Genomic DNA, 23,896 nt, shown 5'->3' with positions numbered 1-23,896 from the left:
CTCTATTCTAGAGGATTGGGTGATGGAGGGAGTGTGGAGAAAGCTTGTACTGATGCTGCCTGTGCTATACCCACTCTAGATAAATACAGGGCTCTGCTCTCCAGGGCTGTCAGTTACACACTTTTTATCAGGCACTTCAATTCAATTTGAACACAAATCATCCTAGCAGCAGGGGCCGCTCCAGGCAGCAGTGCACCAAGTGCGTGCCTGGAGCGGCAAACCACAGGAGGGACCTTGCCGGTCGCTCTGAGGGCAGCAGTCAGGCAGCCTTTTCTACGGGAGGCCCACCAGTCCCGCGGTTTCGGCTGCAATTCGGCAGTGAGTATGCCTAAGGGGCGGGACTGGCAGACGTCATGCAGAAACACCGCTGAAGGCTGCCTGGCTACCATGCTTGGGGCGGCAAAAAACACAGAACCGCCCCTGCCTAGCAGCAATTCTCTCACCTGTCAACTAGATAACAGTGTCCCTTCTAAGAGTCTAGGTCTCCCCTAGCTGTGACCCATTCTGTCATCTTGACATTTTTTTTTGGCGGTGGGGGGAGGGGAATGTTTTTCACTCAGTAGGTGTGGGATTTTTTGAACTTCTGGGTAACTCTCTTCCCTTCCCATGCATAGTTTCCCATACATGTCTCTGTCTGGCGTGTGTGCTTATTTCCTTGTGGTCCAAGTCTTATTTTCCCTCTGATTCTTCCTCTTCAGGGGAGCATGTTCTATCATTTGCTGCCTGCGTGGGGAGTGAGGAGATCGTCCGGTTGCTCATTGAAAATGGAGCTGACATCAGAGCACAAGACTCTCTGGGTAAGAGTTCTGCACGGGCCAAGTGACTCTCTGGCCAGGTTCTACCAACCTTACACACACTGAGCAGTTACTTTACTCCAGGTGCAGTTCCTAGGAAAATGTAAGAAGATGTTAATGTTATCAATCAATTATATGCTCCTTAGTTTTGTTAATCAAGAATTATTTTTAATGCATATCAGCCGCTCTAGTCTGTATCATGTCGTGTGATCCCTACATTACTTCCTCCATAGGGAACACTATTCTCCACATCCTGGTTCTCCAGCCCAACAAGACTTTTGCCTGTCAGATGTACAACCTGATTCTCTCCTATGACAAGAGCGATGAGAGTCTGGGAACCTTGGACTCAATTCCAAACAATGAGGGGCTCACTCCATTCAAACTGGCTGGAGTGGAAGGCAACACCGTGGTGAGTTCATGCACAACACAGTTAGCTCTTCACAGGAGAAGGCTTTCAGAAATGGGTAGCTCAAGTGTTCTCTGTCTAAGGTGACTGGCATCCAGGTAGCTTATTAATTGTGTAGAAAAGGAATATCAAGTCTTATCTTCCTTCCTTTGCTGAGTTTCTTCCCGGACATGGAGGACCAGGGAACTTCTCTCCTTTCTCTCCATTACCTAGCCTTCATTACTCTTGATTTCATACATTTAGTAGTTCTACAGTCAGCCACAGTCTTCCAAGAAAAACAGTGTAGACAGGAACTGAATTTCTAATATAAAAACTAGGGCTGTCAAGCGATTAAAAAAATTGCACTGTTAAACGATAATAGAATACCATTTATTTAAATTTTTGGAGATGTTTTCTTCATTTTTAAATATATTGATTTCAATTATAACACAGAATACAAAGTGTACGGTGCTCACTTTATATTATTATTTTTATGACAAATATTTGCACTGTAAAAAATAAAAGAAATAGTATTTTTCAATTCACTTAATACAAGTACTGCAGTGCAGTCTCTTTATCATGAATGTTGAACTTACAAATGTATGTACCAAAAAACCTGCATTCAAAAATAAAACAATGTGAAACTTTAGAGCCTACAAGCCCATTCACTCTTACTTCAGTCAATGGCTCAGACAAACAAGTTTGGTTAAAATTTACAGGAGTTAATGCTGCCTGCTTCTTGTTCAGTCACCTGAAAGTGAGAACAGGCATTCACATGGCACTGTTGTAGCTGGCGGGTCACAAGATATTTATGATGCGCTAATGATTCATATGTCCCTTCATACTTTGACCACCATTCCAGGGGACATGCGTCCATGCTGAGAATGGGTTCTGCTCGATAATGATCCAAAGTAGAGTGGACCGACACATTCATTTTCACATCTGAGTCAGCAGAAAGTTGATTTTCTTTTTTGGTGGTTCAGGTTGTGTAGTTTCTGCATCTGAATGTTGCTTTTAAGAGTTCTGAAAGCATGTCCCACACCTTGTCACTCTCAGGTTTTGGACAGCACTTTAGATTCTTAAACCTTGGATCCAGTGCTTTAGCTATCTCTAGAAATCTCACGTTGGTATCTTCTTTGCATTTTGTCAAATCTGCTGTGAAAGTGGTCTTAAAATGAACATGTACTGGGTAATCATCCGAGATTGCTATAACATGAAATATATGGCAGAATGCAGGTAAAACAGACCAGGAGATATACAATACTTCCCCAAGAAGTTCAGTCACAAATTTAATTAACATGTTAATTTTTTAATTATCATCATCAGCATGGAAGCATGTCCTCTGGAATGGTGGCCAAAGCATGAAGGGGCATACAAATGTTTAGCATATCTGGCACATAGATATCTTGCAATGTCAACTCCAAAGTGCCATGCGAATGCCTGTTCTCACATTCGAGTGACATTGTAAATAAGAAACGGATACCTCCCCTGTAGCTCCCTTGGCTGTGGTTCCCCGTCCCTGGCCAATGAAAGCTGTGGGGGGCAAGGTCTGGAGGCAAGGACAATGCACAGGGGGCTGCAGGGACGTGGTGCCTGCCCTTCTGAGAGCGGTGCAGGGCCCACGGCACCACAAAGGGCAATCCTGTGGGCCAGATCCAAAGCCTAGATGGAACTGTGTGAAATATTTGTGACAAAAGGTGAAACTGCTAGAACTTGTGGGGGAGAGGGGTTAATTATTTTTTTTTTAAAATCTTACAAATGAACACATTTCATCCCCAAAATTGCCTTTTTTGTGATTTTATTTTTGCTTGAAGGTGCTAAAAATGACACCTGAACGAGGTGAGGCTTCAGTACTGTGTGTGGGGCAGATAGTTGGATGTAGAGTTTGTTAATGCAGCAACAGCTATTTTGTCAATGTCACAGAAAAGCAAACCATTGAAAGATGTGAAAACTGCAAAAAGACCCAGTGCCAAATTTTAGCCCAGAACTTGTTTTAATCAATTTGGCATATGTATACTGTGAGTTGCATGAATTCTTGGGCATTGACTGATTCCGTGCCATCCCTTTCCTTGCTCCTCAGATGTTTCAGCACCTCATGCAGAAGCGAAAGCACACTCTGTGGACGTTTGGGCCCGTGACTTCTGTCCTCTATGACCTCACAGAAATTGACTCCTGGGGTGAAGATCAGTCCTTTCTGGAGCTTGTTGTCTCAACCAAGAAGAGAGAGGTATACTGGGGGGTCAGAGTCTCTGTACAGAATGTGTTTGTTATGAAAAGAGAAATCCAACTGGACACTGAAAGTTCCAGCTGTGCAGCTATTCCATATAGTCCACGAGGTCTCGCACTTCTTGCCCATTTGAGACAGGGAACAAGTGAAATGCAGCAAACCCTGTGTGACACAGTAAATATGATTCTATATAGCAGTTACACCATAAACTTGCAGTTTGAGAGTATGATTTAAAGAATGTTGCCTTAGGCCCTGTGCCATGTTCAATATGCCCAAGGCTGCTAATGTTACAGGAAGCGATGTTGCAGATTCATCAGAAGGTGCTCTCTGATCCTGTAGTCTCAAAGACATAAATAAGAAGTATTCTGTGCTGCTGCAATACTCCTTGCCTATATCAAGGGGTGTTATGAGCGTTTCCTTAACGGTTATTGAGGTGCTTTGAGATCCTGGGATGGAAGGTGCTTTAGAAATGCAAAGTTTGATTATTCAGTCCCTCATTAACTAACATTCCAAATTAACTTCTGAAACAAAAATGGGTAAGACCCATCCAGGTTTGATGTTGGGAAAAAAAAGATACCCGCCAACAACAGGTTTCCTTACAGAGAAAACAAAAACATCTTCAAGGCTCAATTAGTGTCCTAAAGCATGAATTGTAATGACATCAATAAACAATGAGCTAGACCTTCTAATATATGGAAAATATCAATAGATACTGACATTATAAGAAGGGGAAACAAATCCAGCACATTGTTAGTTATGTTATGTAATTTCCATACCACAAAACTCTAGAAACACTTATGAAATAGATAGTCCTAGATCAAAAATTATTGATACCTTTTCCAGCCACTAGAAGCCCTGGGAAAATATGCTGACCTCACTATGTTTTTTTTTTATATATTCAGAATCCCTTAAATCCCTGCATGTCTTGGTATCTGTGAGCATTTAAAGGACAGTATACATTATGAAACAGATCTGTAAAAACTACCCGAGAGCCAGTCCAGGAGACTAATTCAAACATTTAAAATAAATTCTGATGACTCCCTCTCTTCCAAAGACATGCATGCATTTTCAGATCCGGAATTCTTGGTGCCATGAGCTAAATAATGTCGAGAAAGCTATTTTCCCAAATAGAGACTCATACTATGCAATAACTCTCTCCCAAACACTGAAAATTACATTTTTTGTCAGAATCTGCTCTAGCAGACTATTCCTTCTTTTTCTATCCCATACATATATGGATCATACTGTTAAAGTACTATTTTCCATTCACACCCTTCTGTAACTTATGCACCCACTTTTGCTCTGCGGTAATTCCATTATTATAAGTTACTTGCGCTGCAGTAGTATCTCGAGGCTCCAACTGAGATCAGGGCCCTATTGTGCAAGGCACTGTACAAATACATAGTAAGAGATGATCTTGTCCTTTCACAGTTTAAAAGGACAGAAATGGGAGAAATGTTTATGTCTGGGAACTAAGGCACAGAGAGATTACAGGTAAAATTTCAAAAACCACTTAAATCTCATTTGAAAATGGGCCTTAGGCTCTTAAATCACTTAGGTGCTTTTGACAATTTTGCACTAAATGCATTGTCCAAGATCTCAGAGGAAGTCAGTAGCAGATCCTGCACTTACACTCAGTTCAATGGGATATAGACGTCAGTTGAGTTGCCTTTGGTATACATTGATGTGAGAAGATGAATCAGGCCCTGGGCAAGGGAGAGGGGGGTCAGGAGAAGCTAAGTCTCCTCATTTTAGACTCCCTTATTTAGGTTCAGCTCTGTACTAGGCTGACAGAATCCTCACCTCTGCTCCATAACGGGACTAGTTCAATATCAGTGATACACTGCCATCATTTTAGGCTACCAGAGTTGCTTTAATGAAGCTTGTTATAGATTGTTTTCAAGATAAAAGCCCATATTCAGGTGAATATTTGTAGTGTGTACGAAATAGAAATCACTCTATGTACTGTGACTACAATGCTGTTTGTACTCGTGCTAGCCTGAGGTGAGTTAGTGTGCATGCAAACAGGGAAATAACGCCCCTAGCTCAGAGTGCAGACGCATGCTTAAAGTTCCCTCATGCCCTTTGATCTACCTCTCTTTCAAAGTGGAGTAGACCACAGTACGCTAAGGAACTTTTAGTGCACGGTACAGGTACAGGGTCCATATACCCAGTCAGCGCGCTGTAGATTTACAGCCCAGCTTCCAACACACTTAACTCATCATCTAGACAAGCCCTTAGATTCACACCTACTTACCAGCATGTAACTTAACTATGCACACCCCCGCCACAGCACCCACCAGGTCTAAGCGAGTCTAAGCTGGAGTGATGTAAGGGTTTGAAGAGGAGTCTAGCAGGAGAAACAAAACTAGGGTATTGTAAGAATGTGTAGTTTAAAGTAGCCTCTCAGCCGTTAATTTAATTTACACCTTTTTCCTGCTTCCGGGTACATAAGCTGCCCAAACTTGGACTCCCCTGTGCACCTGTAAATAGATTTTGGGCAGTCTGAACTGAGTGTAACGGCATCTACCTTATACTTCTGAATTTGGCCCCATATGTCTCCAAGTATCTCATACAAAATTCTCAGGCTTAGAGCAGACACCTAGGACTTGGTGCAGCTGAGGCCAATGGGTGTCGGCAACAAATGGGCAACAAATGTACAGATTGTTTAAAATATAATATAATATTTTATTGGCCTGAGAATCTTACTTGCTGTCCATTGCTAATCAAATCTGGAAAGATTTACCTGTTTCTTGCCCCTAAAAATATCTGATGCCAGGGATTCCTGTATTTCAGGGTGTATAGAAATGTATCATGATCCTAAATCTTTGAGAATCATAAAACAATGATAGATGTCATTGTCTTGCTTTCTCTGCAAGGAACTGTCATAACTCAGACTAATTCTAAATGAGTTAGAAATCTGTCTTCCATCCTCCTTCTTGGAGAAAGAACTCATTTACCTTCAGTGGTAAACCTACTGTGAACTCTTGGAAACATAAATTGTTTGCCAGTGAACTTGTTAACATGGCCAACTCTCTTTGAGAGCAAACAAATAAATTCTCTGAGGTTCATTTTTTTATATGTGGATAACTTTCAAGTGAAATAACATCATATACTGACTTCTGCGGAAGCAGCATGCAGCTGGCTTTGACTTTTGCTTTAGCATGTTATGACTGACGTCTGTATAAACTGTTTCTCTGGCCCTCTGAAGGAGACTTTGATCCACGATAAACAATCAGCTACGTATCTAATTCTGCCTTTGAATACATGAGTGTACTTTCTACTGAAGTCAATGGGCATTACATTCACATGTGGGAGAGAGAAACTGATCCCCAAGGCCCATCTGGAATAAACCAGCATAATTCCATTTACTTCAGTTGAGCTATACTGATTTACACCTGCTTAAGATCAGGACCTACACTGAAGAGAATTGGACAGTGTGTCAATCTTTTGGCTTTGTTTTTCAGTTCAAATATATAAAATATCTCCTTTCTATGGGCCATGTCTATGAAGTCAGACAGTCTGTCTGTATCGTCCTTTAAAAACTTTTAACCAACTGTACAATTCTAGAGCAGGGGCACAATTCTCTAACAAATATTATATATTGGTAAAGAAATTCTATAGAACATGTCTCATTCTCTGCTACATTGGACAGCACATTTAAAGACATTTCTATAGAATCCTATTGTCTCATGCATTTTAAATTCTATGAGCTTTTCCCATAAGAGTATATTCCAGAATGTTCCTATGAAAGAACTGTCTATAATTCAAAATCTTTTCAAAAGGACATATTAAGTATTGATTACTGAAAAGCTGTAATTGATTTTCTCAGTCTGATCCTATGGCAGATCTATGAAACTTTTTTCTTTTCATTCTGTAGTTACAGGCTTGATTTCAGTTTTGTAATAGCCTGCAGGTGCATTATTATTGTTGTGGAAAAAAACTCACACATGAAAACTAAAAAAACAGTGTAGTGTTATTTTTATTCTTGCAGTTAAAACCTCAATAAAAAAATGGCCATACATTTATAGGATTATTTTATATCTATGAAGTCCTTGGCTGGTGAATAAACAAGCCAAACCCTTTGTATAGTTATCATTTGTTTCTCTTGTTTTCTCTGGACTATTTTTCTTTTGCTGTGTTTCACAGTCAGCTGTCTTCCAGCACTCTCCCTTTCTTCTCCTAAAGGAGATAGTTGGTTTAATGCCAACAAAATCTTTGATGAGAGGACTTTAGAAATCTACTAAGGCAAGACTCAAACCTGCTCCTTTGCAGGAGGATCTTCATCCAATGGGAGCTACTGGAAATTCTGTTTGTGAAATCCTAAAAATGTAAAAGTGGCCAGGGGGAGAGAATATGATCACAATATATGTTTATTTCCATTTCTCCATGCCCTCATTCCTAATACATCCTTCATAGCCATTGCAGAAATCCTTTTTTCAAGTGCTATTTCAAATGGCACAAATAGACAGGGAATTATTCCCTAGAGTCAACTATCCTACATGCTGATGGACTTTTCCCCATTAGCAAATGTTGACTGAAGATCAGGGTCAACATCACCCCATTCATAGTAATAAAAACAATGTTGGACCCTTCTAGAACACTTCCCATCTGAGGAGCTCTGCACCTGTTGGAAATACTAGAGAATTAAGGGCCAGGTATTCAAAAGAGCTCAGCAGCAAACAGTTCCTCTGTACTCTATTCTGTGTAAATTAAGTTCTTATAGTACCTTCATCATTATTATATGTGAATGCCTGTCAATAATGCATTAATCAAGGGGACAAATGTTTGTCACATTTGATTCATTCTCTCTCAGTCCCCTGAGACATAGAGAAGTGTGTGTGCAGTGGAGTGTTTAGTTCTGGTAGAATTTTGTTTTTTACAATGTGTACACTGTTCTGTGTTTGTGTTAGAGAAGGCAGGTTGAAGAAGTGCACCTGGCACTTGGAGAAGATGGTGTTGAGGTTGTGATGATCCTTGGTTCTTGTGGAAGTTCATTCCACAGTCTGGGACCAAACTCCAGGAAAGTTCTGTCTCCTGTGCAGATGAGCTTTACCCTGATGGTAGAAAGTTCCATTGTGCCTGAAGAGCAGGGCTGTTGAGCATGGTCTTCATCCTGGAATGTTAGTCTATCTCAGGGGTAGGCAACCTATGGCACGCGTGCCAAAGGCGGCACTCAAGCTGATTTTCAGTGGCACTCACACTGCCCGGGTCCTGGCCACCAGTCCAGGAGACTCTGCATTTTAATTTAATTTTAAATGAAGCTTCTTAAACATTTAAAAAACCTTATTTATGCTGCATATAACAATAGTTTAATTATATATTATAGACTTATAGAAAGAGACTTTCTAAAAACTTTAAAATGTATGACCGGCACGCGAAACCTTAAATTACAGTGAATAAATGAAGACTCGGCACACCACTTCTGAAAGGTTGCCAACCCCTGGTCTATCTTCTAAGGATGAGTGACCTGAAGAGAAGGACCAAGACCTTGAATTTGATTCATGATTCTATGGGAAGCCAGAATGGAAAACAGGCCTCATATGCTTACAGTAACCTGTGCTGCTGAGGAGATGCGCTGCAGTGTTCTCAGTGGTAGCTGTTGGGTGATTAGCACATTTGAAAATTTGACCTCTTCATTTAGGGGCTTAAAGAGGAGTTAAGCAATTCTGAAGCTCTGGCCACAAGCCTCTCAAACCACCATTACCCAGTAAGTTAAAAGAAGTATCTACCCACTTTACAGAGGAAAAAAAGTGGCAGAGACATTAACGGCAGAATTTTTCAGGCTTGGTGACAAGTTTTCCACAGATGCAGAATTCCCTGAACTCCAAGAGACAAGGTGGACCAACTTCTCTTAGTGAGAGAGAAAAGATATTACCTCACCACCCTTTTCTCTCTGATATCCTGGGACTGACACAGCTACAATTACACTGCACGCAACTCCAAGTGACGTCAATAGAAGCACCTTTGGAAAACATATCATTTATTTAGGTGCCTAAGTTTAGACATTATCTGAAAACTGACTTAAGTGACTTACACAAGATCACTTGAGAAATCTGTGCCAGTACTGGAAATAGAACCTGATGTTCTGACTTCCAGTCCTTTCCTTTAATGGCTAGATTATGTTTTTCACAATGAAAGGTGTCTTATCTCTTATATAACACAGGTTACCTTTAGCTTTAATTGAATCAGTCTTCAAAACAACTTCCAATCACAGGAAAAGAAGATTCACAAACTTAAACTAGTTTTGTGCACCCTATGAACCTCCAGAACTGTTGGCAAGGTTCAAAAACCACTGACATCGTGAGGTTAACCCATCCCTATTGTATACACATCATACAGTGTGTAAAATGACTCATAAAAGAGGTAGAGATCTTTCTAGATGGAAGAGATCATAAAAATTAGATTTATTACCATTTTCAAGAATACAGTTTCTTTTTTGCAGTGCCTTACACCCCCACCAATTTTATAGGGGTCATTCAATCAGTGCAGAAATATATCCACCTCTGGGCTAGAACCCAGTAGTAAGTTAGTACTATAGAGCAACACATCAGGATAGTAAGTGCCCAACACACACACATACACACTCTTCCTCCCTCTCTCCCTCCTAATGAATAAAACCAGAGTGTAAGGGTGTTCCCTATTTTCTTAGCACTTTGTCCAACAGTCTTATGGACAGCTAGGCTCGTGCAACTTGACCGAAGAATTCGCTTGTGTATGAGATGAATGTAGTGTCCTCATGCTGAGATGCCCTTGGAGAAATTAGCTTATGTTAATGTCCTTCCAGGAACTAGTGTAGAGAGTGCCGATAAACCAATGTCTCTCACAGCTAATAACTGATCGCTCTCTCTCTCTATCTCTCAGGCCCGTCAGATTTTAGACCTGACACCTGTGAAGGAGCTGGTGAGCCTGAAGTGGAATATGTATGGACATCCCTATTTCTGTTTCCTGGCCTTGTTCTACGTGCTGTACATGATTTGCTTTACCATGTGCTGTGTTTACCGACCTCTGAAAGCTCGATCAGAAAACAAAACAAATGACAGAGACAACACCATCTATGTCCAGAAAATGCTGCAGGTGCATTATGTATGGGGATTGGAGGGCCACATGGGTAGGGTTGGGGACATCAGTCCAACCTATCGGGGAAATCCTACTGTCTCCTGACCTCAGTGGCTGCAGCTAAGCCTTCTTTCATTTACTCACCCCATACTCTTTTTCAGGGAGGGAATAGTAGTTGGGGAAATTCTCTGTGTCCTAGTGTCTTAGGTGCTCAGCATGGACCTGGATGGCTCTTGTGGCCTCTCCAGACACTATAGTGTTCCCCCGTACCAATCAGTAGCCCTTCTTTTTCTCCTTTCAGGAATCCTATGTGACATATGAGGATGAACTCAGGCTGGTCGGGGAGCTGATCACAGTAATTGGAGCTGTAGTGATATTGATCCTGGAGGTAAGGGCAACAGTGTGAGCAATACAGCCCTGGATTCTAATCAAGAGAGCACTTACTTAAGCTAAACAGAGACTGGTCTGTGTTGGTGACTCAGTAGGGGTCACTCTTTGAACCCTAGTGCCTCAGCAGGGGCCTATGGAGCAGTATGTTACTGGAAGAGCCATCTATCAGATAAGACCTGAAACTGAAGTTGTGACCACTTGGCAGTAAGGATTTCAGGAAGTTCAGAGGAGAGTTAGGGTGTTGTTCCCATTGTTTTGGCAAAATGTAGCTCCATCTGGATCTGGGATGTTTGTGTAATGCTCTGTGCTCTTAAACAGCTTCCATGTTCCTCCCCATATCCAGGACAATTAGCTGTAAGATCAATGGATGAACAGAACTCTATGTAGACTGGGAATTATTGTTCTGATCATCTCCTTGGGCATAATCCATCTGATCCCCAAACTTAACAGAGTGTTCCTCTTAGATTCCAGATATCCTTAGAGTTGGAGCCACCAAGTACTTTGGACAAACCATCCTGGGAGGACCATTCCACGTCATCATGTGAGATTCCACCTCTCCAAATCTCATAAATAGCTTGTCTCTCATTTTCTATCCAGCTGTCCTTTACCTTGTGATTAGACCTGCTCTCTCTCCTCTTCTGGGTGTTGCTTTTCTTTGCTTCTTTCTCTTTCTGCATCAGTTTATGTGCATCAGAAAGATAGAGAGAGAGAGAGAGAGAGAGATGCCTGACAGCCAGGCAAGTGAGCAAGCACAAATGAGCGTAAGTTTTAGCCAGTTTTCATCTACAAGTGGGACAGAGTGTACCTGTGTGTGAACACAAAAGAAAGAAGGCTGGTGTGATTCCCATGCTTATCCTCCTGGCTCTCCCTCTTCCTCTACAGCATCACCTATGCCTGTATGATCCTGGTGACCATGGTGATGCGTCTCACCAGCACCACTGGAGAGGTGGTTCCCATGTCCTTTGCCCTGGTGCTGGGCTGGTGCAACGTCATGTACTTCGCACGAGGCTTTCAGATGCTGGGACCCTTCACCATCATGATTCAGAAGGTAAGGACAACACAGCCTTGTTACACAGAGACTGATCCTAATACACAAATCCAGACAGGGGAAACCAGAAGAGCAGACTTCCTCCAACAGGATTTATATTAGAACTTGAGAATGAGGTCTTTTCTATGACAGGAAGAACTCAGCCCTTTTCCACTGGACACAGGTGTTAGCCATAAGGGCATTCTGATGCTCCTTTCTTCAACATACCTGTAACATCAGATGTATTTAGTATCACACAATGAAAAGGGGGAAAGGTCTTTGGCTTGGTGGGAAAGTCAGGTCTCATGGCATCTATACCTATCTCTTTGCTCTGCAGATGATATTTGGAGATCTCATGCGCTTCTGTTGGCTCATGGCGGTGGTGATACTTGGCTTTTCATCAGGTAAGACCATAATTTGTAAACCAGGCTGTGTTCCCTCTGCTGTCTCTCCATGTCTTATCTGGGTAATTCAGCCTAGCATCACCTTGCTCTCTTTGAGAGAGCCAGTTAGGGCTGTGACAACACATGGCTTCTATTTCTACTCCTGGGGGAATTCTGCATCACTGCTCGCATGGAGAATTAATATCTGCCATAGATTTCTTTGCTTTCCCACAGAAAAATGACTTTCTGATGGGGAAGCAAAGGGAAAATGCAAGAGGGGCCATGCGCCCCTCACTTGCAGCATGAGCACGTTGTTTCATGTGCCTCGAGCAGCCAGCAGAGAGGTAAATCACTGTGGGGGGTCAGGGCTAGGGACACTCCAGCTGGTGCCAGGTCAGACCCACTCCCCATCTGCCCAGCCCCCATGTTTCTATAGTGAGATTCCCTATATCCAGACCCTCTGCCAAGCCTCACCCTGTGCATCTGGAGCCCCCCTGCACCTGAACCCCCCCATCCCCATCAAGCCCCACCCTCCCACACCTAGCGCTCGGGACACCTGGACCAGTGATTCCTATCCTGCACTAGGATCAGCTGTTTGTCTCAGCTGGGCTGAGGGTGGGGGAGGAGCATATTTTCCCTGCATGGAGCAACTGGGGCCAGAGCAGTAAGCAGTAAGACCCACCCCAAGAAACCTCCCGCAGCTCTGTTCCTTCGCCCCCTCGCTTTCTGCCTCCATCACTCCTCAGCCATCAGGGGAGGGATCACTACGGAGAGCTGCACCTCTGTCCACTCAACACCTGTGCATTTGGAGGCCCCCAAACTCAGACCCCCTTGCTGAGCCTCACCCCCGGAACCTAGCTCCCCCTGCATCTGAAACCCTCCTTCTTGCAAACAGACCCCCACCCCCACATCAAACCATGCCTCACCAACCCCCCACACCTGGATCCTCCCTGCCAAGCCCCACCTGCCAGCATTTGGCCCCTTCCTGCTGAGCCCCACCCCCCTGCATCCAGACTTCCACCTGTGCACCCAGACCACCCCCTGCTGAGTCCCCTTCACTTAAACCCCCTCCCCAATGAGCCGCACCTCCCATGCACCTGGACCACCCTGATAAGTCCCCCTACACACACCTGGACCCCCATCCCACTGAGCTCCAACGAGCTGCACCCCTGTCAAGCTCCAACCAACTTCACCTGGATCCCCCCTGCAGAATCCCATTGCCCCTGCACCTGGAACACCCCCCCTTGCTCCCCCCACAAGCTCCTGTGCATCCAGATCTCCCTACATCCAGGTTGCCCCACACAGAACCCTCCCACCCTGCACCTGGATTCCTCCACACTAAGCCCCTCCACACTTGGATCCTGCTGGGTTGAGCCTACCTGCCCCCATCTGATGCACCTGGTGTGGAGGGGCAAGGCCCTGGGAATGTTTCTAGGGCAGGTCCATCCCTTGCGCTGTGTCAGGGTCGGGTGCAGCCTCGTCATCAAGTCCATGTCCTGAGGATGGTGGGGGTTGCAGGATGATCTCCCACCTCTGTGCAGCCAGTGGCCTGTACTCCCCACTGCCACACTGGAGCCTCCACATTTATTTGTGGACAAATACAATTTGCAGAATTTTAAAATATTGTGCATAGAGATTTTATTTTTTTGGCACAGAATTTTTAATTTTTTTTGGTGCAGAATTTCCTCAGGAGTGTATTTCTGTGGAAATGATGCTAGAACTTTCCCCAGCATGGCCTTCTGCTATGTCACAGCTTGTTTATTATTAATTGCTTATATTACTGTAAAGCCCAAAGGCCTTAGTCAGGAATTAGCTCCCATCATGCGGGGAGTTGCACACACAGATAGATATAGTCCCTGTCCAGAAGATCTTACATTCCAATAATCCCCATTCTAATCCCACCCCTCAGATTCTCTGTTGCTGACCACAGGGCATTATTCCTATTGTAATTTTCTCTCTCTTCCTTTCCTTGTACCCTTCCAGCCTTTTACATAATCTTCCAGACAGAGAACCCCACAGAGCTGGGCCAGTTCTACAGCTATCCCATGTCTCTGTTCACCACCTTTGAGCTCTTCCTCACCATCATTGATGGGCCTGCCAACTACAGCGTGGACCTGCCCTTCATGTACAGTGTGGTGTACTTTGCCTTTGCCGTCATCGCCACCCTCCTCATGCTCAACCTGCTCATTGCCATGATGGGCGACACCCACTGGCGCGTGGCCCACGAGCGGGATGAGCTTTGGAGAGCACAGGTGAGGGCTCTGTTGTGTTAGGCCAGGCAATGGAGAAATCTTTCCAGTACAGAATGACGAGAGTTGTCCCTGGTGGAAGTGCTGATAAGTGCAGCTAATTGCTCCTGTGGTGCAAAGAAGCATGGCCACATCACTCCCATCCTTACACAGCTCCATGGGCTTGGCCTCCCATTCATTTCAAGATCCAGTTTAACTCACCACCACCTTGATAGGCCTGCTCCAGCCTATCTGTCTCCTACCTCATTCCCTCTGCATATCAAGCACCATCTTTTCTGTCTATCTTTCACATAGTATGGGCTCTCTCGGTGTGAGAGCCTTCTCCTCTGCAGCTCTTGACATCTGGACCAGACTTTCTGTCTCTTTGTGCCCTATCCACACCTCCATATCATTTCAAGCCACCATTCAGAAACTTGTTTATCCTCTCTTGTCCATTCCAACCCCTTTATATTCCTCACTCACTGACACTCCTCAGAGATTCACAGATTCCAATGCCAGAAGGGACATTGTGATCCTCTAGTCTGACCTCTCGTAGAACACAGACCATAGAACTTCCCCTAAATAATTCCTAAAGCAGATCCTTTAGGGAAAAAAAAAAAAAAACCATCCAGTCTTGATTTAAAAATTGTGAGTGATAGAGAAACCACCATGACCCTTGATAAATCGTTACAATGGTTAATTACTCTCCCTATTAGAAACATACATCTCATTTCCAAGTTGAATTTGTTTCACTTCAATTTCCAGCCCTTAGATCATGTTATACCTTTCTCTGCTACCTCCTGCCTTTCCAAGACAGACCAGAAAGTTTAATGGTTGACTTTCCTGATGTTGCAGGGTATTGAGTTCCTGATGGTAACTGGACACTCACTCTGCTCATGGCTGTAATATTTGCATAACCACAGTGGCATGTCCTATAGACTGTACACTGACTGGCTTATTCCCTGCCACCATGTATAAGGGGGAAGAACATTCTGTTTTCTGTTGTTTGAAGATGGTCCATGGTTTGCTTAACCCTTGGTGAAATTAAAGCAAAAATAGTGAGCAACCCTTCAGTAGACAGGATAGAGATGCTTCCTCTCCTTCCTTCAGTACTTCTACACTCTTCTCATGGAGGTGTTGTCGATTTTCAAAGTGGGGTTTTTCAGATAGTGCGTTGGGTTGTTTTTTTTACTTTCCTCTGTCATTTTTATTTGGGAAGGTTGTTGCCACCACTGTAATGCTGGAACGGAAACTTCCACGATGCCTCTGGCCTCGCTCTGGGATCTGTGGACGGGAGTATGGAATGGGGAACAGGTGGTATCTTAGGTGAGTCGCCCTCTCTGATATGTTCTTTGTGGATGTGCATGTGTGTACATACTAGAGATGGTCATAAAATGGATTTTCCATCCTCTGAAAAATTTCAAGATTTAAAAAAAATGTTCAAACTGAATCAGGACCAAAACCCAAAATTTTGACATTTTTCATGAAACAAAATTAAAAAAAAATTCATTTCAGGTCAATTTAAACGAATTGTTTTGATAAATGTGAAATGTTTTGCTTACCTTTTGACCTCTTTATTATTTTTTATATTAAATTCCATAAATTTCAAAACAAAAAGTAATTTCAACATGAAAAATTGAAACTTTTCATCCCTGGAATGTCAAAATGGGACACTTGGACATGTTCACAAAAACAGATTTCCATTTTTTCCCCCCAAAAAATGATGTGTTGTTGAAATCAATAGGACTTTGCTAAAAAAAATAAATAATCATTTTAATCAAAACAGCATTTTCCCACGAAAAGCTGGTCTGACTAAAATTTTCTGACCAGCTGTAGCAGGGAATTGGACTAGATGACCTCCTGAGGTCTCTTCCAACCCTCGTCTTCTATGATTCACCCACATGTGAGAGAATTGCATGTAAGTGTGCAGCACAGAGAAAGAGAAGGGGACAGCATAACAATGCAAGGAATGAGATTGGGACTAGCTGGCTCCGGTGGCTCAGGGAATGGTCCATGAAGCCATTCCACCATACAGATTCCAACCTGATTTAGGACAGAGCTGGCTAAGCAAATAGAGGCAATTCAAATGCCACTCAATGTGAAATGAGTTGATGTGTTAGTCCAGCTCTTCATAGATAGATACTCATATCCCTGACAGTCTCAACAGAGAGGCCAAGGCCCTGAGTGGGCTACAGAGCCTGAATTCTTCTTTTTCTCCCACATGCCACTAAGTATGCAGAGCATTTTGGGGGGTGTTGTGTGTGGCTGGGGAAGCTTGTCCCTGTGCATTAGATCAGTGGTTCTCAACCAGAGGTCTGGGGCTCCTGGGGGGCAACGAGCAAGTTTCAGGGGGTCCACCAAGCAAGACCAGTGTTAGACTTGCTGGGGTCCAGGGCAAAAAAGCCGAAGTCCCACTGCAGGGGTCTGAAACCTGGGATACTGAGCTCCGCCATCTGGGACTGAAGCAGAAGCCTGAACAACTTAGCTTCATAGTGCCTCCTGTGGCATGGGGACCTGGGCAATTGCCCTACTTGCTACCCCTTAGTGCTGGCCCTGGCTTTTATATATGGAAAACCAGTTATTGTGGTACAGGTGGGCTGTGGAGTTTTTATAGCATATTTAGGAGGGCCTCAAAAAGAAAAAGGTTGAGAACTCTGCATTAGATAAGCAGAAGGCTTCAGTCTCTGGGCCTGTCAGCCTACTAGTTTTCACCAGCACTGAAATGCACCTCAAATATTTCCAAAACAAGACAAGAGTAATGGAAAGGGGCATTTGGACAGGACCTTGGGGTCTAACATGGGCCCACAGTGTCAAGTTACTATGTTGGACTGGCTAAGCAGCAGTTCTGCAGAGAAGGACCTGGGGATTACAGGGGATGAGAAGCTGGATATGAGTCAACAGTGTGCCCTTGTTGCCAAAAAGGCTGTATTAGTAGGAGCATTGCCAGCAGATTGAGGGAAGTGATTATTCCCCTCTATTTGGCACTGGTGAGGCCACACCTGAAGTATTGTGTCCAGTTTTGGTACCCCCACTACAGAAGAGATGTGGACAAATTTGGAGAGTCCAGTGGAGGGCAACACAAATGATTAGGGGGCTGGGGCACCTGACTTACAAGGAGAGAATGAGGGAACTGAGGTTATTTAGTCTGAAGAAGAGAAGAGTGAGGGGGGATTTGATAGCAGCCTTCAACTACCTGAAAGGGGATTCCAAAGAGGATGGAGCTCTGCTGTTCTCAGTGGTGACAGATGACAGAACAAGAAGCAATGGTCTCAAGTTGAAGTGGGAGAGGTCTACGCTGGATATTAGGAAACACTATTTCAGTAGAAGGGTGGTGAAGCACTGGAATGGATTACTTAGGGAGGTGGTGGAATGTCCCTCCTTAGAGGTTTTTAAAGTCCGGCTTGACAAAGCTGTGGCTGGGATAATTTAGTTGGTGTTGGTCTTGCTTTGAGCAGGGGATTGGACTAGATGATCTCTTGAGGTTTCTTCCAACCCTAATCTTCTATGATTCTATGTTGTGTTTCCAAAATAGAAAGTATTCAGCAGGGAGAGGACCCAAGACATAAAATTTGGACCAAATTCCAACAACCACCCTCAAAGTTGCTTTGGTCCAGAATTTTGGTTTAAGTCCTATACTAAGGTTTCTATGTAACTTGTTTCTTTTGGTTTGGATAACATCAGGCCTGATTCTTCTCTCACGTCTCTGGTTTTATTCCTGATTCTTACCACTGTGAGAAGAGAATAAGACCAATGTCTGGATTTATCCTTTCACACATCTGTGTTTTGTGGATCAGGCCCCAAGGGGGAGCCATTGTACTATTCAATGGGGCTCTCAGCAGGTTTCAGCAGATGGATGCTTGTGGATGTCAAGCCTGCTGGAGACCATGAGCAGCTTAGCTATACAGTATCACTGATGGGCAACAGCTTACAGCTGGGAGTGCTGTGTAGTCCATCCACCCAGCCCTTCCCCCGCACACATGTGTACATCACACTTCCCAGGTGCTCCCCTCAAGGGGAGAATGGTGCTGACACACTCCAATCATGTGTGCAGTCCTACTGTATATCTGTTACCAACACACAGCATGGCAGAGCGCTACCCTTAGAGAGACAGCAGCAAGCTAAGCAGAGAAGGAAGGTTCTTGGGTGGAACAAAAGAGGAGAAGTGGATCAGAAGGGGTGAGCTTCAGGTGCAAAGCGCAGCACAATGGGAAGAGTGTCTTTCCCAGGGACTCAGCTTGGAGAATCACAGGGAAAGGCAGATTATCAAGATCAGAAGAGACGAACTAGCAATTGGAAAGGGGAAGTAGATGTGGGGTCAAGTGGAGCAAGTTCACCAAGAATTCGCAGCTGGTCATAGGGGAAGGGGAAGGTGCAGTTAGGAAATCAGTGAAGGGGAGAGAGAACTGGAGAGCGGGAAGGAAACAATGCCAGTGAAGGTTTTGGGACAGTGGGGAGAATGGATAGAAGCTAGTGGAGGTGGTGGGTCTCCTTCAGTAGTGTGTGTGTTTGTGTGTGTGTGGGAGAGAGAGAGAGAGAACAGGAGGAAGCTAAAGGAGCTCCACTTGTGAGTAGTTCCCCCATGGATGTGCTAAGCCGTGGGCTGGATGTGGTGTTGGGAGAGGCCTACTTGGTGGAGCTGATAATGATTGTTGAGAAGCTGGGATGTTTTCAGGCCCAGATTAACTTTTTATGGGCCAGGCACCAAACATATTTGTGGGCGCCCATGGAGGCAATGGAGCATGGCATGGGGAGGTCAGTCCCCAGAGTAAGGGGCCAGCCAGAGGCAGTGCGGCCTGGCATGGCAGGGGCGGTCCCACTCTTCCCAATGCCAAAGCCAAGGCACTATTTACAAACTGGCAGTTGCCAGACACACAGTGGCCTGCCTGTCCCTGTGCTGCCAGCATGCCCTTTCCCCTCAGGGGCAGGCCCATGACACACCACACAGCTCCTCCTCGCCACTTAACACCCCTTGACTCCCTATGTCCAGTGCCCCCCCCAGACCTACCCACAAATACACAGCGCCCTGCACAACACCACTCCTGCCCACAGCCCCACCACAACTGCCCAGCACCCCCCACAAAACCCCCACTGTCTAGTGATCCAACACACAGATCTTCCCTGCCCCTTCATAGCCCAGCCCCTTGCCCTGACCTCCAAGAGACCCACTCCCCCACACCCTGCCTCTTGGGAGGCAGCCTGCTGGGAGGCGACTGTCTGCTGGGCTGAGCTGGCAGCACAGCCAGGGCTGGTCCCAGGGTGGGGAATCATTCCAACCCCTCTGGAGTGGCGTGATAAACCAGGCCAGGTCCTGTCCTGGCCAGGCTCCCTCAAGATGCACTTGCCTGGAGGGGCCCAGCCAAGCCCCCCACATTGTCTTTTTGACCCACCTCCGCCACCTGACTGAGACTGGCCAGGCTTCTGCACCAGTCCCAGGCGGCTCAGCTCCGGGGAGACAGGTGGGGGACCCATAGGTGGTAGGAAGCAGAGACTGCCCGGAGCTGGAGGTGCACTGGAGTCCGGCCAGGGGGCTGAGAGGAGCAGGGGGTGGGGCCAGGGGGCAGAGAGGAGCCCTCTGCCAGCCGGAAGGCAGGTCGAGAGGAGAAAGTGGTGGGCTGGGGGGAGACAGCGGGGTCTCGGGTCTCAGTGCAAATAGAGCAGGCCGGGGCCCCTTCTGAGCATGGGCTACTGGAGCCATTGTAAACCCATCACTGGATGTTTCTGGTGTATTCAACTTCTTCTCACCTTTCTACAGGGTAGAGGACAGGGTTGATCCCAACAAGCAAAAGATGCATCGTTACACAGAAGCATTTAAGACCCAGGATAAGGAGGACTTTGACAAACACTCAGAGAAGCTGGATGGTGAGTTCCCCTACAAGAAGGACCTAGCACCAGTTGCTCCTTCAGTGTCCCGGAGCACATCCCAGAGCAGTTCCCACCGCGGCTGGGAGATCCTGAGGCGTACCACCTTCAGACAACTTCAAGGGGAAGTCAACCATGCCATGGAAGAGGAGGAGGTCTACCATGTCTGAGACGCATCTCTCCTGATTCCACAATGTGGATGCCCTTTGCTGAAGCATCCAGGTGCTAGTGGAAACTCCAGTATGGACACCACGCTCCATAGCTATTAAGAGCTCTCCAGATGCAACAGGAATACTCCATGCTGCAGGATGGACACGGTGTCCAAGTCTCCTCTCCCCCTCTTCCATGTGCCCTTGTTGCTGTGTTGGCTAGGAGCTGAGTTGAGGAGTTTGGTGTTTGTCCAGCTCTGTAACTCTCTACAGAAACAGACAGAAAAATGTGCCAGCACTGGGGTTTCATCCATTTATCTCTCGCCCTCTGATACCTGGTATCTTCCTTCCCTTGGTCCCACAAAGACCACAGTGTTTTCTGAATTGAGGAAAGCTGACTTGGGAGATTTTTTTGATACAGAACTGAAAACAATATTTAAACTCAGGAAACTAGTAGCTGCTGATACTGCAGTGATTAAAGGGACTGTCCCCGTACAGCTGGCATTCAAGAGGCTGCCAGATGTTCCTCCCTCAAGAAAGACAAACCTCTATTTACTGGCATTTTCCACACTGCTACTCTAGGAGGGTCTGAGTGTTTTTCTGCCATATGAATGCACTTTAATTGTATTTGCTACAGAAATTTGATTCTTGGTTTCCTAAGGATATGTCACACATTCTGTGCTGGGACTTTTATCCTGTTTAAAGAGGGTGCAGAGGCTGGTGAGATGACTCCCTAAGGAGATCCCAGGTGAATTGATCCTGAGCCATATTTCCTATGGAAAAGTAGAAGTCTCTGGCTCATGGTCTGATATCTGCCTGCCATCTGTTATCTTTGCTGTGTTGAGACTGCAGGCTGTTTGGTCCCTGTCTTCATTGAGACCAGTGGTGTAGCTTTTAGCCTGCTGTGGTGAGGCACGTCTGCTGCAGCTCACCCTGTGCTATGTCACGAGGGGAAGGGGGAGTTATATGGCCACTGTCAATCGACCGGGGAAGCAAGTGCTGGGTGAGACACAGTGGGAAGTATTGCGAGGCAACTTGGAAACAAGTCTTGTCTCTTTTAACAACATACAATGATGCCTGGTCCACAATGACTCTGATTCATCCACACAGTCCCCCACTCCAGATTCAGTGCTTTTTCACCTCTTCCTTTAGTTCTCTGCCAGGACCTCCCTTCAGGATAATGACTACAGGGAAGAAATGAGGTGCCCTTTTGAAGGGCCTCATGCCCTCAGCAACTCACAGTATAATCCCAATAGCAGAATTAAGTTGAGTGCAACTTGTAGCCTGACATTTCCTCTTTAGCAGGCCCTGTGAGACAAGCTCTGTGTCTAAGGGAGACCCAAAGGTAGCTTGCTTGCATTAGACACTACCACTGTAACAGGCCATCCTTTACTGCTCCTTGGCATCCAGAACCAAGGAGTGAAGGACCAGAAACTAGTGGCTTTCTTATTAATGATGTTATTCCCACCCTTCAAAGCAACTATCCCCTGCATGGGACTGCTGCAGACTATAGTGCCATATCAAGATGCATGGCCTTTGAGGTTATGTCACTCACTCACTCATGCCCGTCACCCCAATCGGGGTATGGGCCACCAACCACAGATCTCCAGAGTCCTCTATCCTGGGCCATTTGCTCTAGCTGGTTCCAGGTATAGCCCATTTTTTTGCTATCAGCCTGCAGGTCGCGTCGCCAGGTGTTTCTTGGACGGCCTCTTTTCCGCTTGCCTTGGGGGTTCCACCGCAGTGCCTGTCTGGTGATGTTAGTTGGCTGCTTACATGCATTTTATTAAATGTACTATTTTCCCCCTACTTGAATGTGTGCTTGAGGCCTAAGGAGGGGATTTTTCCCCTTGGGTTAAGATGAATACTTATATTAGATACACTGTGATTAACTGAAGTCATGTGAGTTGGTCTTTTTTTTAATCCTATACTCCCAGCCCCTCCTGTTTAACCACAAGAATTTGCACTAAATGTTTATGGAAATGGGAAATACGTGATTTTGCACATTTACCAAAACTGTGAATTGCTGCTGTGATAATAATTTAATTTCTGTAATCAATGGAGGAGAGAAGGGAAAGGGGTTGGTAGAGTTTTTCTTCATCTTTCCAAATCTGCCTGTGCTCTTCAACCAGTTGGAAATCTGACTGAGACACAATTAAGATGGAACACCATGAGGTCATTTTTACCTAGCTATTCCCTAATGTGATTAGCTCTATTTGCAGATCAAAAAATGATTGTTCTAAGTGTCAGCAAAACACACACCGAGTCTGAAAATCCAGCTGTGCATTTTCTGTCTCTGGTGTCACCATAATCACACTTTAAACTTTTAGTGCCAGTATCTCTCCTCAGGCCTGCACAATTTCTTTAAAGCCATTGGGATTGTGCAGGTGTAAATGAGAGTAGACTCCAGTTGGCCCTGTGTGTTCATACAGACTCACTATCCAAAACAGGTGCCCCAGAGAAAAGACAAGTGAGATCAGTAGGTGTAAAACCTCTATGAATTGTTGTTCCTGTTACTTTTAAATTCTGTACATAAAATGGGGTTGAAATGTAGACTAATGTGATTGGCTTTGCTGTTTTTCACTATGACATGAACTGGAGCTACTTTGCCTCATCATATCTTCCAATTCATAATCTCCTTCCTCCTTTCTTACATCAGAAACTTGCAAAGAAAGGCAGAGAGAAATATAATATGGAGGTCTGAGAAGCTTTTGTAAAATACACAAAGGATAGTATGAAGGAGCAAAGAATCTTTTCTTTTTTAAATGTCCTTATGTATGTTACTAATCATAACAACTTACAAATCTTTTACCAATTTCAAAATCTAACTACCTTTTTGCCATTCCTGCTGTTTTTATTGACTTTAATTTGCAGTTCACACAGATTGAACGGGAAGTCTAGACCTGCCAGCTTCATTCTGTCTCCTGTAACTTGGGCAATGCTATTGCATTTGGGCTTCCAACAGAGCAAGGGAACATTCACATTTAAAAAACCAACCACCCTTAATTATTTTCACTTCATGAAAATGGTTTGGTTCAAATTAGATTTTGAGAGTTAGTGAAACTTCTTAAAATAACAAGCCATACATTTTGAACCTTAATATCTTTACGATATATCTAAGTAAGCAAGTATAAGATCCCAGTCAGTCATCAGGTATGTATAGAATTTAAAATGAAAGATACTTGTAATTTTAAAAAGAATTGTAAAATAATATCCTCAGTCCCTTAGCTGTCCAGCTGTGGGCTCAGCATTTGGTATGAGGAGAAATGCCTGATAACCAGAACTTACATGGAAGTTGATGGAACTTTGGCTATTAATGGCAATAGGAATAAGGTTGGGTCACAATAGCTTTAGGGGCCCAGACCAGCCATAAGCTGAGCTCGTCATAGGGGTTG

At 44.7% G+C, this 23,896-nt stretch overlaps 1 protein-coding gene across 1 annotated transcript in view; it reads left to right on the top strand.

Annotated features, from left to right (window-relative positions):
* The window catches only part of LOC127047182 (transient receptor potential cation channel subfamily V member 6-like), a 39,680-nt gene extending 18,907 nt beyond the window's left edge, over window positions 1–20,773 (top strand). The window contains exons 5-15 of the mRNA XM_050945218.1: window positions 699–797; window positions 1,028–1,203; window positions 3,260–3,406; window positions 10,271–10,483; window positions 10,767–10,853; window positions 11,320–11,396; window positions 11,738–11,903; window positions 12,220–12,286; window positions 14,249–14,517; window positions 15,713–15,819; window positions 20,246–20,773. Coding sequence (XP_050801175.1) covers window positions 699–797; window positions 1,028–1,203; window positions 3,260–3,406; window positions 10,271–10,483; window positions 10,767–10,853; window positions 11,320–11,396; window positions 11,738–11,903; window positions 12,220–12,286; window positions 14,249–14,517; window positions 15,713–15,819; window positions 20,246–20,522 — 1,685 coding nt within the window. The 3' untranslated portion in view covers window positions 20,523–20,773. The remainder of the gene's footprint in view (window positions 1–698; window positions 798–1,027; window positions 1,204–3,259; window positions 3,407–10,270; window positions 10,484–10,766; window positions 10,854–11,319; window positions 11,397–11,737; window positions 11,904–12,219; window positions 12,287–14,248; window positions 14,518–15,712; window positions 15,820–20,245) is intronic.
* Window positions 20,774–23,896: the final 3,123 nt, after the last annotated feature.

This window comes from Gopherus flavomarginatus, chromosome 1 (genome assembly GCF_025201925.1).
Source record: "Gopherus flavomarginatus isolate rGopFla2 chromosome 1, rGopFla2.mat.asm, whole genome shotgun sequence".
Lineage (NCBI taxonomy): Eukaryota > Metazoa > Chordata > Testudines > Testudinidae > Gopherus > Gopherus flavomarginatus.
The sequence above is the reverse complement of the archived record's forward strand: the minus strand, read 5'-3'. Positions and strand labels throughout refer to the sequence as shown.